The sequence below is a fragment of the Corvus moneduloides genome, chromosome Z (genome assembly GCF_009650955.1).
Source record: "Corvus moneduloides isolate bCorMon1 chromosome Z, bCorMon1.pri, whole genome shotgun sequence".
Taxonomy (NCBI): domain Eukaryota; kingdom Metazoa; phylum Chordata; class Aves; order Passeriformes; family Corvidae; genus Corvus; species Corvus moneduloides.
Genome location: NC_045511.1, coordinates 42,295,420 through 42,309,996, shown reverse-complemented (window position 1 = coordinate 42,309,996; position 14,577 = coordinate 42,295,420). Strand labels below are relative to the sequence as shown.

Genomic DNA, 14,577 nt, shown 5'->3' with positions numbered 1-14,577 from the left:
GCTGCTTGTTCCAATGATTTCCTTCTCCAATTTCAGCTCTGCCTTGTGAAGTGACTGCAGCAAATCTTTCTCTGTGTGTTACGTGTGTGGGGTGAAGGAGCCCCAGGTGTGCTCACAGTGTTTTGTCAAGTCGAATGTGGTACATCAAAAAATCTCTCTCAGAATGTAAGCAAGGTCCTTCTCAAAACTGTGTCAGCTTTTAGGGTTTTGGCGTAACCTGCCCTTCTTGGGAGGCTGTTCCAGAGCTGGATCCTCTGAAGGATGGGGACTTTTTTTCTGATTCTCATCCTAAATTTATTTGTGGACAACTATTATCCATTTTTTCTTAAGGCAGCCTTGTCCCTCAGCTTAAGTAGCACTTTTAATTCACTGATGTCCCCCTTCAGTTCTCCCATCTGGCTTTCCCCAAGATGAATTTAGGGAATGACTTTGCTGAGATAAATGTGGACCCCCATCCCTCTGAGGTGCTGTATTCTCAAATGGTCTCTTTGCTTGTCCCAGTAAGACTGGGTTTTGCATCAGGTGCTGCGCTTAAAGTTCTTGAATTCATTTTTTCTGCCATTGCTGAACTCGTTTCATGTCTTGTTACTCCAGCTCTCTACCTGTGGATCAGGAACAGGGAATGCTGATCACTTTAAGATTGTACTTCACAAAATACCAGGCAGGCCAGCATTTTACTTTAAACACGACACTTTTTATAACCTCTTTTTTTTCTTTCTCCCTCCCCCAAATGGAAATTATCACTCTGAGAGTCTCCATTTATTGCAGAAATAATTGGGCACATTGACACATTTTAATGGGTCAGATTTCAGAGTTTCACAGTGCAGATCTGACAGCTTCATCTGGCCTTACATCTCGTTCTTGGCCAGCAGGGTAGTCCATACCATACTGCCACAGTAATTAATTAGCTCAGGGCTTTGTTAGGATCCCTGTGTGGCTATGAGTTGTACAAAAGGATTAGTTGACTTGGCTTTTTAGCTGTAAAGTTAACTTGACAGTGCCCATTCCATTCCCAAAACAAATGACTGAAACCTAGAAACAGATGCAGATTTAGGCAGGTGTGCACTACTTCAGGAGAAAAATAAGTGCTGTGACTGAAACCTGTACAACCACTGAAATTGCTTAATCTTTGCTTTTGACTTATACTTCAGAGCTTGCTGATGAAATCTTTCTGGCTTTTTGAGGTTAGACTGTAGATTGGTGATGGCTTTATTTATTATTTAATACTACTCTTACCTGTCACAGCCTCATCTAATATTTGAATTGCTAGGATTTGACTCTTTGTTCATGTGCCACAAGGCATAAGGAGCAGGGAGCCATCAGCCTGTGAAGCAGTTTCACACCATTTTAATCTGCTCAAACTTTCAATCAAGTTTGATGGCACACAGAAAAATGCGGTGTTAATTCAGGTGCACTGCACTGTGTCCAGTGACAATTGTAATGTGGGGATAATAACACATGCCTTGACAGGTATGCTGCCTCCCCTGCACTCCTGGTCTTCTTCCTCCTTGCTCAGAACTAGGAACCATTTCTTGCCCTCCCTGAGCTGCATGGGTGCCAAAATTTTGAAGTCTGTCCTGGGAAAGTGGTGAACACCTGCAATTCCTGTTGGGGTCAAGGAGAAGCATACAAGTGCTCGGCATTTCTCTTCCAGGTCACCTTCCAAACAAGTGCTTTCCACAAAATCTTTTTGCAAAGTCTTTAAAACCCTTAAAAGCACAATCTCTACTCTCAGGTGCTTTCAGTTCCTCTCATTTTCTTGGTGGTTTCACATTGCAGGGACTCGTGGAAATGGAACAAGGGGAAGGTTGGAATCAGACCTGTTCAGAAGCAAACAGATATAACCCAGAATGGCTGTGCATAAACCCTTGGGGGTGTTTTTAAGTAAATGGATTGAAAGCTCCAAGGAAAGTAGTGTGAGACTTTCACTCACTTCTCAGCACTTTCTTTAAAGCTACAGTAAAATAAAGAGATGCTCAAATGTAGTTGTATGTCTCCTCATTTTCCACAAGTTCTGCTGAGGAAAACTGCTTGCAGCCCCTTGCTGTTCTCCCCCTCATACTGATGGGGTGGAGGGGTGAGGAAATGGCTGTGTGGGGGCTTAGCTGCTTGTTGGAGTGAACTCTCCACAGCTGGTTATTATCTTTCCTGGTTAAGGAAAGGAAAAAGTCAGTACTGAACCCCCCTCTTTAACTGGCACCTTCCCTTACAACTTCTTACTTACAGTAATACATAGCTAGTTTAAAGCACTTTGCACTTCCTTAGCATTTCAGAAGTATTCAAGCAAGTTAAAAGCCTACATCCTTCAAAAAAACATTTATGAACATATTTTTCGTGTTCTAAATTCCTGAGTTGTACATGAGGATGGATCTTTGGCTCCTGAGTCATTCTGTTGCAGTTAAGCCTCATGGAAAAAAGAAAGTAGATTATTTATTATTTCCACCTGAGAGATGGTGAGGCTGAAGCAAACTTGTCTACTGATTTGTGTCTTTTCTGCTAGTGCCAGAGTAGTTCCTGGCTGCACTCAATTTCTTGACTGTTTTTCACAAACATGGAGAGATAAGTGCAGCATTTGTTTTCATGGTGTGGGTAAATTGGGAAAAGATGAAGCAGAGGTTGAAAATAATAGAGGAGTGGGATACCTAGATGAGAAATATTCCTTACCTGGCACACTGTCCTCGACAAAACTCCTGAGTCCTGCTGCTCCTTCAAGTCAGTGCTGCAGCACTGTAACAGGGAGGAACAGAAAAACCCAAACCAAACCCAAAAAACAACCAACCAACCGAAAAAAACAACAACCCAAAACCAAACAAAACCCAAGAAGGTGGCTAGAAATTAGGGCACTAAGCCGTGAAGAGATGAAATTGCCTCCTCAGCCTCAGTTTCTGGAGCTAAAGGGACAGGACTTCTACTGCCACATTTAACATGCTTGGAGAAACAAGACGACCAAAGAGTTTAAGGATGCACGAGCCTCATCTGGTTCTGCTGGCCCCAAAAACCCATAAAAGGATGCTGCAGAGCAGGTTTGACCAAACCCTACAGCTCATGTTGGCAAAAATTACAGGGCTTAGTAGTTTTCCTGTTCAAATATTGACTTGTGTGACGAGGTTTTGGTTTTATTTTAATTAAAAGGCCTCAATGTACTGTTGTAGGAACTTCTTTCACCTCTGCTCTCTCAAATCCTGTTTATAGAAATGTGGGCGTGTGGGCTTGATAGCTGTTCAATCTTAACCTTTGCTTCAGCAGCTGACTTTCAGGCACTCTGTTTCACAGGATTAATATCCTCTTAATAAAAATAACCTTGTGTGCCTCGAACTCTGCTTAAATGTGGGTATCTGCAAACAAGTTGAAAATGGCTTTGCGAATATTACGAGCTGAATGTAAAGCAAAAATCCTAAAATAGCATGCAAAATGTTAAAACATTTTCTGCACGCTGCACATTAAGGAGGGAGTTTTTCAAAGAAGCCAGCAGGCAAATGCCAGGAGCTGCACTACACTAAACACATCCCATTCTCAAGGCAGCCCTTACCACAGCTGAACAAATGATGTGGTGGGTACAGAGAGAGGTGGACACCAGCAGGAAGCAAGGGGGAGAAAGTCAGGTCTCCAGTGTTGCCTAAAAACAAAGGAAAATCCCTGCAAACAGTGTTAAGTGTGGTAAAGTAAAAAGCAGCTCTTTAATGGACGCTTTCAGGTGCACAAAGTGTAGGTATGCACATGCCTGATACAGGATGTCTACAATTTTTATAAGGTAAATTAATGAGTATATCTAGCAGGTACATCCAGTTAGAGACCAGTTGCCCCAGGGTCTGTCCCTTGGAGTTGGTCCAGGGGGTTGCTTGCCCTATACCTTTTTACATCTCTCAGATTCTGGTGAAAAACAAGGTATCCTTGTTAGAAGCTGTCTCCTTGAGGGTACAACTAAACAGAATATGAAGAACCTGTTACAAAGGGTTAGCTTATTATTCTGAAATGTGAGAGAGTCCAGGCAAAGTACTAGAAACCATACAGCTGTATATTAAAAATCTACAATTTAGCATGAAAAAGCTAAAAACCTTTAGTCATCACCAGGGACATCCACAGCCACATCCTGCGTGTGGTCCATGTTCAGTCCTCAAAGGGGTGGGTCTGTGCTTTGCAAACGACAAAAGAACATCCTCCCTGTGCTGACACTTGCTTTGTCTGTGTTCTGCCTGCAGTGGCTGAGGAACCCGGGCCCCCAGCACGAGAAGAGGACTCTCTTTGGGGACATGGTGTGCTTTTTGTTCATCACCCCGCTGGCGACTGTCTCCGGCTGGCTGTGCCTGCGAGGAGCCGTGGACCACCTGCACTTTAGTAGTAGGCTAGAAGCTGTCGGCCTCATTGCACTCACTGTGGCACTCTTCACTATTTACCTCTTTTGGACCCTAGTAAGTATTGGGGATTTTATTTAACTAACAGGAATAAGGGAAAGAGCAAACGGGAAAATTAAACACACAGAGTGCTCTAGACCATTGCACGGGGCGTTGCTTGTCTTTGCCTCCTGTGCTGGTAAGTGTGAGCTGCATCTGCAAAAGACCTCTTGTTTCCACACCATTCCAGTTCCCTGGAACACCAGAAAGTTTGCTTCAGGGTAAGGATTCTCAAATCCCAAACACCAGTGGGGACAGCAAGAGGGAGACAGGGAAGTAGCATGGAGGAGTTCAAGGCAGATGCTACAGGAGGGAGTTTCATCAAATATGATGTGCAAAGGGTGAAGGCACAGCATACAAGAAAAAAAGATTTAGGTGAACAACTTGGCTGCCACAGAGGATTCAGATTTTATTCTAATGCAACATCTTGCCAATTTTACAATTCAAAAGTACAGGATGTGGGTGCTTCCTGTGCCTTTCCTCTAGTTCGTGGCGCTGGGGGAGGTCTGCAGCAGAACACGCATGTGCCCAGCTCTGTAAAAACAGAGCTGCTTTTGCAGTGCAGGTTAAATTGCATCCTGCATCCCAGCATGAGCCACCTGCATGCCATTCCATCCTTCTTCTGTGTCAAGTTGTTAAACTGAGATGATTTTCTGGCCCTAGCGCCTTGACAGGATGTTGGCCCAGCAGAAACGAGGGGAAAATAGGGGACAGCTGCCAGAATGGGTGTTTATCAAGCCATGGCCTAGCAGTTCACTGAAAACCCCAAGTTCCTGCTTTGTTTGACATTTCACAGCTCTGCGTGTGGTGTGGGAAGGGGAAGAAGAGCAGGGTGGGTGCAGAGGGGGTGCACTCGCAGCAGTGCTCCTGTGGTGGTGCCAGGCTGTGTTGCTGGGGCAGGAAAAGCCCATCCTGCCCATGGTGCTGGCATGGCCACATCCCACAGGGCCAGCACACAGCTCTGGCCCTCACTGGCTGTGGCAATACCGTAACACAGACCCATTCCAGCAGATTTGGATCTGTGTAAGCTACTGAGGAGCTGGCACCTTTAAAAATCTGCATTAGTAGATCTAGCCCACAGCAAGAAACCCCCTGCACTGAGAGATGAGGAAAAGGGGGTGTGGGGGGAACACAAAAATCCCACACTTCCTCACAAGTATCTCCAAGAAAGCTACGAAAGGGAACGTCTCATTCACACATTTGTGACAGTGAAACCCTGTCTACCCACAGAAGACTTCACCATCACCAAAATTGTTGGAAGTTGTAAAAGGCTTTTTTTTTTTTTGTTGGATTTAATTAGCTATGACAAATGGACTTATCCAACCTTGCTTATTAAAACCACTGCAACATCTCAGTTTTGGCCCCTATCCCTGGGTATTGGATTTGCAGAGTAAGAGGCAAAAATGCCTTCTATTCACTTTATAAATTTTACCCCTTCAAAAGTACACAGAGAAATGTGCTACTGGCTCTTGGAGAACATGACAGTGACAGTGAGCCTGATCTAAATGCACACCTTGCTTGTTTTAATCAAAATTCAGGATCTTTGATGCCCACTCAGTTGTGGACAGCTGTGATTCTACTCTAACTTATTATTCGGGGCAGTAGGAGATGGATAGGCCAAGGAAGGCCTTTAGGGGACTGAATCACAAAACTATTGAAGCTGGGAGGCAAAATAACCCTCCCTTCAGTGATGTAGGAAAGCCCCAGACTGGTTTTGCCTTGGGGAGGGCTCCAGGCTCCCCTTGTCATGCAGGAAGGAATGGTCCCACACACAGACGAGTTAATTCCATCAAATTCTTCAGCAGCATATTCCTTGTCTCTTTTGGAAGTGGGAGAATCCTGTTACATGGCTGTGGCTGTGCAGGGAATAGGTTGGGTGCTGCAGGGTACATTACATACACAGTGATACAATACTCCTTTAGGTCCTGCGAAAATTAAGAGAACTAAAAACTTCATTTTACTTCCAATAAATCAGCTTCCCTTCTCTGGAGGCAGAAGCTGGCATACAGATTATTTACACAGCACAGTTATCCCAGTGAGCAGTGAACAGGAGGGATGTTATTTTTAGCATCCCAGAAGCTGTTTTTTCCCTCCCTCTAAAACAGAGAAGTGATCCATAAAACACTGTTGGTTTTTACTCTGTATTTTTTACACACACCAAAAGAGGTGCCTGGTCCTCCCAAGAAGAAAGCTCCAGACACAAAAAAGGGGATTGGCATTTAAACAAAGAATTCAGGGCCACACCTGCTTTCTCTTGTGTTGTATACATGCCTGGTTTAACAAAGCAGCTGTTACTCAAAGAACTTCATGTTCTGCTGTTTGAAAACTCAACCTGAACTCCAGCTCGCTCTCCTGAAGCTGTCATTGCATTCCACAGGGCACCCACCCTTGCAGATGTTGGGGTGTTTTTTTAACCTCCTCACTACACCAAGTGATTCTGCTGCTCCTCCAGTGTCTTTTGAGATTTCTCATATTCCTTCAGACACAATGCTCCACAGAAACAGAAGATGCAGGATGCTTTAGGAATAGAGGTTGAAAGTTGAGGGAATCAGTCTGAAGATCAGTCTGAAATCTTTGCAAAACCGCTTAGTAAACCAAAGCTTTATAGGTTTCCCTCAGACAGCTGTAAAAAGATCTAAAAAAAAAAAAAAAAAAAGAGGTTTTTTAGCCCTGGTAGGGCATTATTGAAAGGTAAATTTAATCCATTAAAAGCAGCCCTTTTGCAATAAGGAAAGGACACAGTGCGTGGGTCAACTCCTGCCCATAGTTCAAGAACACAATAATCATCATGTGGCACATTTCCCTCAAAATTCACAGTTTGTTGTTGATTTTTGTTGGGTTTTTGTTTGGGTTTTTTTTGGAACTGCACATATACACCCTCTTACACAGCTACAACTCCCACAACACTTGGTTGCCACTAAAACAAGTAGCAAACTACTTTTTTGAAAACATGGGGCCGAGCTATCTTGCATCTCCACAGCAGTCACACATTTCTCTTCCACAATAAGGTTGAAATTACCTGCTAAAAAGAACAAAACAAACAAACAAGAAAGCCCCCAAAAACCAACCAAAAAACCAAACAGCCCCCCAGACCCCCCCAAAAACCCCAAAAAACCTAAAATACAAAACAAAATAAATTTAAAAAAAATTCAGAGACAATCTAAATTGAGACACACACACTGTCAGCTCATTGCCTCCGTGCAATCCCAACTTTGATGCATTCAACAGTAAAGTTTTACAAGGTAGAACACACAGCCCTGTCTTCAGCTGCCTGCAAGCCTCCACCATCCAAACAAGTACACTGTTTGTCAACCTAGCAACCTGAAGCAAGAGAGTATATCCCAAATTCTCATTCCATGTGTGCCAACAGCTCTTGGGAGGGCAGAGGCAGGAGGTCTGATTTTTCAGGTTGTGAAAAAGGGGAATGAGAGGTAAATTAGGTACAGGCTGCTTTTCTCCTCTGCTGTGGCACCTCGGGGCACGAGCCATCCACATGGCAGGTCTCTCTTTTCACCACTTTTTGCCCGTTTTGTCCCACTGGAAGGTATTTTGAGCCCCAGCTGACTCCTTGCAGGATCACAGTGACTGAAGGCAGTGTACCTTCTGTCCCCAGGTGTCGTTCAGGTACCACTGTCGGCTGTACAACGAGTGGCGTCGGAACAATCAGCGGGTGATGCTCCTCATCCCAAAGTCTGCCAACGTCCCCTCCACCCAGCAGTCCCTGCTGGGCCTGCAGCCCCTCAAAAGGAGCTCAAAGGAGACAGTTGTTTGATTTGGGGCAGATCTGAGCAGGAGCCGTGCACTAAAGATGTTTTTTCTCAGACTTGCTGGGGTCAGGCAGCATCCAGTGCCCAGGAACGTGCTATTTGAATTTACAGACTGACTGCAGAGGGATAAATCACTGCTCGAGTTCAAGTCATGGGTGCTGCAGTCATTTGTGACATTTGCTAAGCTGCCAAATGTGTTTAGTTAGCAGGGACCCTATGGATTCTGCAAATATGTTAATTGTTGCATCATCAAGCGATGCAAATTTTTTTATTGTTTAAAGTATTAAACTATGGTAATTAACAATGCAAAACAGGTTTAAAAAGTGCTTTGTTTTTATGATTTCTTGTTCCTACAGTACTAGTTCTTTAGGCAGCTGGACAGCAACCAGTACTTCTTTCTGCTTCCTAAGGCACAGCAATGGAATTTCCTCATTTGATTTTATCTGCAGGTCCATTATACCAATGTTTTCATTATTAAAATATGTGCGCAATGAGTTCTACAAATTGGCACATTATTTAAATGCTACAAAGTGATTAGGAAATTATCTTACCCATTTCCTATTTGGCAGGGAAGGTCTGAGAGGAAGATTCTTCAGTTATGAATTGAGCATGCGCAAGAGAAAAATTAGACAAATTGCAATAATCTTCCTATCAAAAGTATTACAGTACATAGCACTCAGGAAAAAAAAAAATAAACTTTTCCATGCAGAAGCAACAAATTAGGCACCACATTCTCCACTGAAGTGCACATTCTGCTGGTGTGAATTCAAACTTAGCCAATTTACCCTGCACTTACACCAAGCTGAATTTAACTCCACAGCTTACTTTTGTATAGGGAAAGCTCTGCATACATAATGAATGAGATCATCAGGTAAGTTTTAGGAAGCAGGGACTCATCTTGCATGAAGAACAGCATTATCTTAGAGCAGCAGAAACTCCAGCTTGACAGGTAGGATTTGGCAGAGCTTGTGCAAACCCTGACCTCTCATGGTTGCACTGAAGCACCTTTTAAAATATTTGACACACAGCCCTCTATGGTGACCAAATTGAATTTGGAGTGTAGAAACCAGACCTTATTCCTGGGTGACTTTATCTACTTCCCCTTGGTTTTATGCCCAAATCATTCAGCAATTCTTCACTCCCAGAAGAGATGCACTTATGTAGACAGACTTACTTAAAATAACTACACAAAATCTCATTACCAAATGCTGCCAGAATGAGAAATTGATACAAAGCCCCTCTGAACAGATGAATTTCTTAGAAATGTGCTTGGACGGCAATACCACTAGGTGCTTTGTTTTCCAAACCCTGCAGGAACTGAAAATCAAAAGGAAGACATAGCAGGAAGGCTAATAATTTGTTACTCATAAAGTTGAAGGTATTATGGGTATTTACCATCAGACAAGAAGTTATTTGATGTTTTGTGTGTGCTCTGTGCGGGGAAAATAAGCTTAGTACACAAAGCCAAATCTGTTAAGTTTCTTTATTCTGTCTGTGGACCAGTCTAGCTGTGAGCATGTTATTTAACAATGTTCTTTGTAACTGCCAGTCATGGGGATAGGAGAATCATGGGGATATAAAGCAATAACAGCCTCATTCCAACAGAAAGCTGCTTACACAACAAGCCAAGGTGTGTAAGAAAATCATGAACCTGCAGATCTGCACTCATCAGTCTGACAACAAGGCTGGGGTTGGTCATGTGTGGCTGTGAATAACTGCTTCTCTTCCAGGGAAAATTATACGAGGCTCCAAAGGGATGGATATCACAAAATCTGTGATAGCCTAAAACCTGTAGTGCTTATTTATTTATTTTTTTTATACCTCTTCCCAAAGGTAAATAACTATTTAGATGGAAGACTGAACATGCACTTAAGCAGAGTTTCTAGGTAGGAAAAAATTTGCTGGCCAGGGGCCCAGAAGTAAAGCAAATCTGGGTGGGTCAGGATGCTGTCAGACAGTGTTTTAATGCCTACACACATACTTTAGGTAATCTTTCTTCCAACCTCTGTTACTGCTTCTCCTTCTTTGGGAGATACTCCAGAAAGAGTTGTTATTCTTAGTACTGCTGTTGGGTTTGTTTCATAAAACCAAAAATTAGGGTGATAAGGAATTAAATAAAGGGCACAACATTCAGGGAAACATTTATTCAAGCGAAGCTGCAAGGTCTATGCACAGAGATCAGCACAGTGACTTGGCCCAGCTCACCTGTGTTATTTCAAATTTTTTTTTTTTTTTTTTTTGGTGCAAAGGCAGCTTCATTCATCTGAAGAAGGCATATTGAAGCAGACAGAAGGAACAAGTATGGTCCAGTTTAGCACATGCACGACTCATCCTGTTTCTGTGCTTGATGCAGCAGCACAGCAGAACTGTCTGGTGAAGTCAGCAGCAGTAGTGTCCCATGGATTTTCTTGAGGAAAAAAAGTGTCAGGAAAGATCCAGTGGGACATCATTGCATTAAAAACATGGAAAAAAAAGCATACTTACATTTTTCCTCGTTTTTCCTAAAACACAAGATCTGGGAGGTGAGAGACATTACTCCTTAATCCCGCTTCTGTTCTAAAGCTTTACAGACAGAAGAATCTGCCAGATGGGAGTCGATTTTTTCCTTCCACATGTTGACGCTGTTGCTGCCACACCAAGCCCAAACTTCCATAAAAACTGGATCATTACAGCAAGTATTCCACAACAGTAGCAATACCCATTTCTGTCTGAATAGAAGTGAAAGACAAAACTAACCACAGTAGAAGCCACGGCGAGCACAGCTCCTGACAATATAATGACACCTTTGTTATGCTCTCCTTACAAAACAAAATTAATTAAAGAACATAATTAATGAAAGGATGAGTGACCACTTTTTTATTTTTTTTAAATGTCACTCAACTTCCCTCTTAGCAACTTTATGCTTTCTTCTCATACAGCTGACCTTGTCATTTACATTCCTTTTTCAGATAAGGAGTTATACAGAAGGAACAGTACTCAACACTATTTGAGTCATTATTTTAAGTTGCAAGTGATGAAAGCAGCCCATTCAGATTCGGTGTGATGAGTGCAATGCAAAAAAAAGTGAGGAAGTTTTACTTTTTTTTACATAGTCTTTCCCCTGCAGGACTTGCCTATCACATTACATGAAGATTTAGAAATACCACAGCTTTCTGTTCAGCAGGAAGGAAGTCACAGCAGAAGCAGTTATTAAAAATACTTCAGTTTTTGGTATTGTTCAGGGTTTTTTTTTTCATTACTCAGCTGTACAGTTCTGCCAGACTGAGACCTCACAATGCCATTTGCATTTCATTTATTAAACCCAGCTTTGCACCAATACAAAGTCACACAGGGCAAAAGTGACAACTCTGCATAAAGGGACCCGGAGCCAATATATGCAACTGGCTTTTGATGCAATGGGCACCATCAGAAAGAGGTATGAGAATAGATATTGGGACAGACTCATGCACTAAGAGAGCTAAAGAAGCTCTCCCTTTGAAAAAAGAAAAAACAAACCTGTTAATAATTAAATGTCTTTGCTTGTTACTTTTTGTGAGCCGGCGCTTCATTTAATTGGTTGATTAAAGAAGCATTTTCCTTGCAAGCAGAACTGAGCATTGCCTCTTTACTGCCAAATATTGGGTATTCAAAAGTATCTTTAAAAACTACAACGCAAACTCATAGAATCACAGAGTTGTTAAGGCTGGAAATGATCATCGAGTCCAACCACTGACCCAGCACCACCACTGATGTTCACCACAAACCACGCCCCCGGGTGCCACATCCACAGGTTTGCTTTTGAACATGTCCAGGGATGATGATTCCCTGGATTCCAGCTCATTCCAATGCCTGACCACCCTTTCAGTGAAGAAGTTTTTCCTAATATTCAGTTTAAAACTTGTCTGGAGCTGCAGGGGGTTGTTGTGACCCAGTAGCAGGACCCAGCAGTTCCCCTGGTTGTACCTCACCCCACTGGCCTCATCCCATGGATGCAGCCTGTCCAGATCCCTCTGCAGAGCCCTCCTGCCCCACAGCAGATCCACACTCCTGCCCAATTTGTTGTTGTCTGCAAATTTACTGAGGGTGCCCTCAATCCCCTCGTCCAGACCAATAAAGACAATAAACACACCTTGTCCCAACACCTCACTAACCCACTGTGTTATTCCACACTTCAAATTTAATTTCATATGCATTTCTACAGGAGACAGCTTTTTCAAAAGTCAAGGATTACATCTCTCAGTCCTTAAATAGTTTTCAGGTCTTAAATCTGTTGCTGACAGCCTCTCCACACCTGTTTATGGCAAGGCTACAAAACATTTGTCCCTCCCTTTGGTGTTGAAACATTACAGAACTGACGGGAATTTTCTTTATTCTAAGTGTACCAAATGCTTTCCCAATAAAATGTCTCAAGAGAGAATAAATGTTGATATTCCATGGACAACATACCCTCAGAAGCAACAACAAACACACCACCCTCAAAAACAAGATGCTGCAGTAGCAGGGGAAACCAACGTCACAGCTTCATTCCATAGCTTCTATTATTATGCACGAAGACTTGCTTGCCAATAATAATATTTTTTTGTTCTGAAAGTGCAGAATAGCTATGAAAACTCACATCCAAGAGTTAAAGGTAGGAAAATTCTATCACTCAATCAGCTTAAGCTGAAATGTGCCCTCCTTTATCGATTGCCCCAAATCTAACTTCTTCAGGGTTAATCACACTGTGTTTTTATCACACAGAAGTCCTGTATTTATGCAAACCCACTAAAAAGAAACCAGGAAATCAGCAAAAGACTCTTGAGCAATAAATGCACACCAAGCAAAACCTGAGATAAAATAGCTAACTTCTGCCATAATCCTGTGATGGAGCTAGTTGAATATTATAAATAATTAAGTGACCCAGCATTTCCTTGATGTTAGCCATCACATACCAGGAAAGGTTAAGTAAGAATTCACATCCATCACACACAGCCTCTATTCCCTTTCTAAAAATCACCAATTATTACCAGTTGTCCACTTTGGAACAGGGCCTGTAAGAGCTTTTATTCTCCATCAACTACTTGATTTCTTTGCCTGGAGAAAAATCCTTCATAGTTATCACGTGGCCATTTCTGTAAAAGCAGCGGCGTTTTTTTACCTTGAAATACAGGTACTGCTTACGGTGCAGTATGAATATAAAAGGCACTGTTTCACAGATAAAAACTATCATTTTCAACCCAGAAACCCTCAAATTAGTGTCAAAATGACACACTGGTAAGACAGACTTCCATGGAAAAAATTAAGACCAGTGTTTGAAACAACATAATTTATAGAAGAAAATGAATAATTAGCATCTGTTGAACAGAATTTACATGTTAATTTCTCTGTCCATATTTTGCTATCTGCTTGGGCAAATGTGATGTAGGTATGTGAATCAGGGACAAGGAAATCCAAAGCAAAACCCAACTTTCAGCATGAAACTTCTGTCAACACCACCATGAACTAATCTGCACCAATTTCGATTACTCTGGGGTTTTTATAATGAACACTATAAACAAAGAATGCAGTTCCCAGGTTTGCTGCACAGCTCAAACCACTTGTTTCCTAAATTCCTTACCCGTTTTGCACAGGAATGAGTGTGTTTGAGCAGAAACATTCCTGGTAAAGTGTGTTCATCCAGCTACAAGCAATAAATTGCTAAAGAGTTTTCACCTGCAGGATGATTCAGTTTGTATCTTATGCCACTACCAATGATATTCAAGTTATGGAACTTGCAGGGCAGTGCAGGAAGCGTTGGTTTGTTGCTGTACAAGTATTAAAAAAAAGACAAGCAAAACAAGACCTCCACCTTGTGGCAGGATGTTTCACAGTTGTGTTTCACAACAATCCTTCTGCTATTTTATAGGAATTCTTGTCACAGCCAAAAAAACCCTGCCAAAATTATTGTAAAATCTGTATTTCTCCCATTGTCATTGAAGAGGAGGCTCTACAAAGGGTGTAACCACGAATTTGATAATGCAGGAAGGTTCCTACCATGACCTAAAATTGTGCATCAACCCCCACCCCTTTCTACCTCCTGCTGGCACATGTTGAAATGCCACCATGCTGGCGACCAGAAAAGAGCTTATTCAAGATGAAAGACATGTTAAAAAGTCTTAATTTTGCCATGAAAAAATAAAAACTCCACTCAACTTTTTCTAAAAGAAAACTCCAATCAACTTCCAAAATTTTGGCTGTGCATTTAAAAATACATTCAGGCTATGTCAAAGGTAACTATTTTACAGTATTTCTAAATTTCTCTTTATGTTATCAAGCTTGCTTAAACTGCTCAGCCTGGTACTTCCAAGATGTGGTAAAAGCCAGTAAGAACAGACCCATGAGCGAAGAAGAGCACAAATGCAACAGAGTGAGAATAAAGCTCTGAAGAATTAATTTTCCAAACATGAAGTAATATTACTCAT

General features: G+C 42.1%; 1 protein-coding gene across 3 annotated transcripts in view; it reads left to right on the top strand.

Moving 5' to 3' along the window:
* MARCHF3 (membrane associated ring-CH-type finger 3) overlaps positions 1 to 14,577 on the top strand; it is a 77,263-nt gene that overhangs the window by 46,368 nt on the left and 16,318 nt on the right. The window contains exons 5-6 of one of the 3 annotated variants that reach the window (XM_032096127.1): positions 4,200 to 4,409; positions 10,408 to 11,747. In XM_032096127.1, coding sequence (XP_031952018.1) covers positions 4,200 to 4,409; positions 10,408 to 10,425 — 228 coding nt within the window. In that variant the 3' untranslated portion in view covers positions 10,426 to 11,747. Of the gene's footprint in view, positions 1 to 4,199; positions 4,410 to 8,004; positions 11,748 to 14,577 lie in introns of those variants that run through there. The other 2 variants (XM_032096125.1, XM_032096126.1) reach the window with 2 other exon arrangements.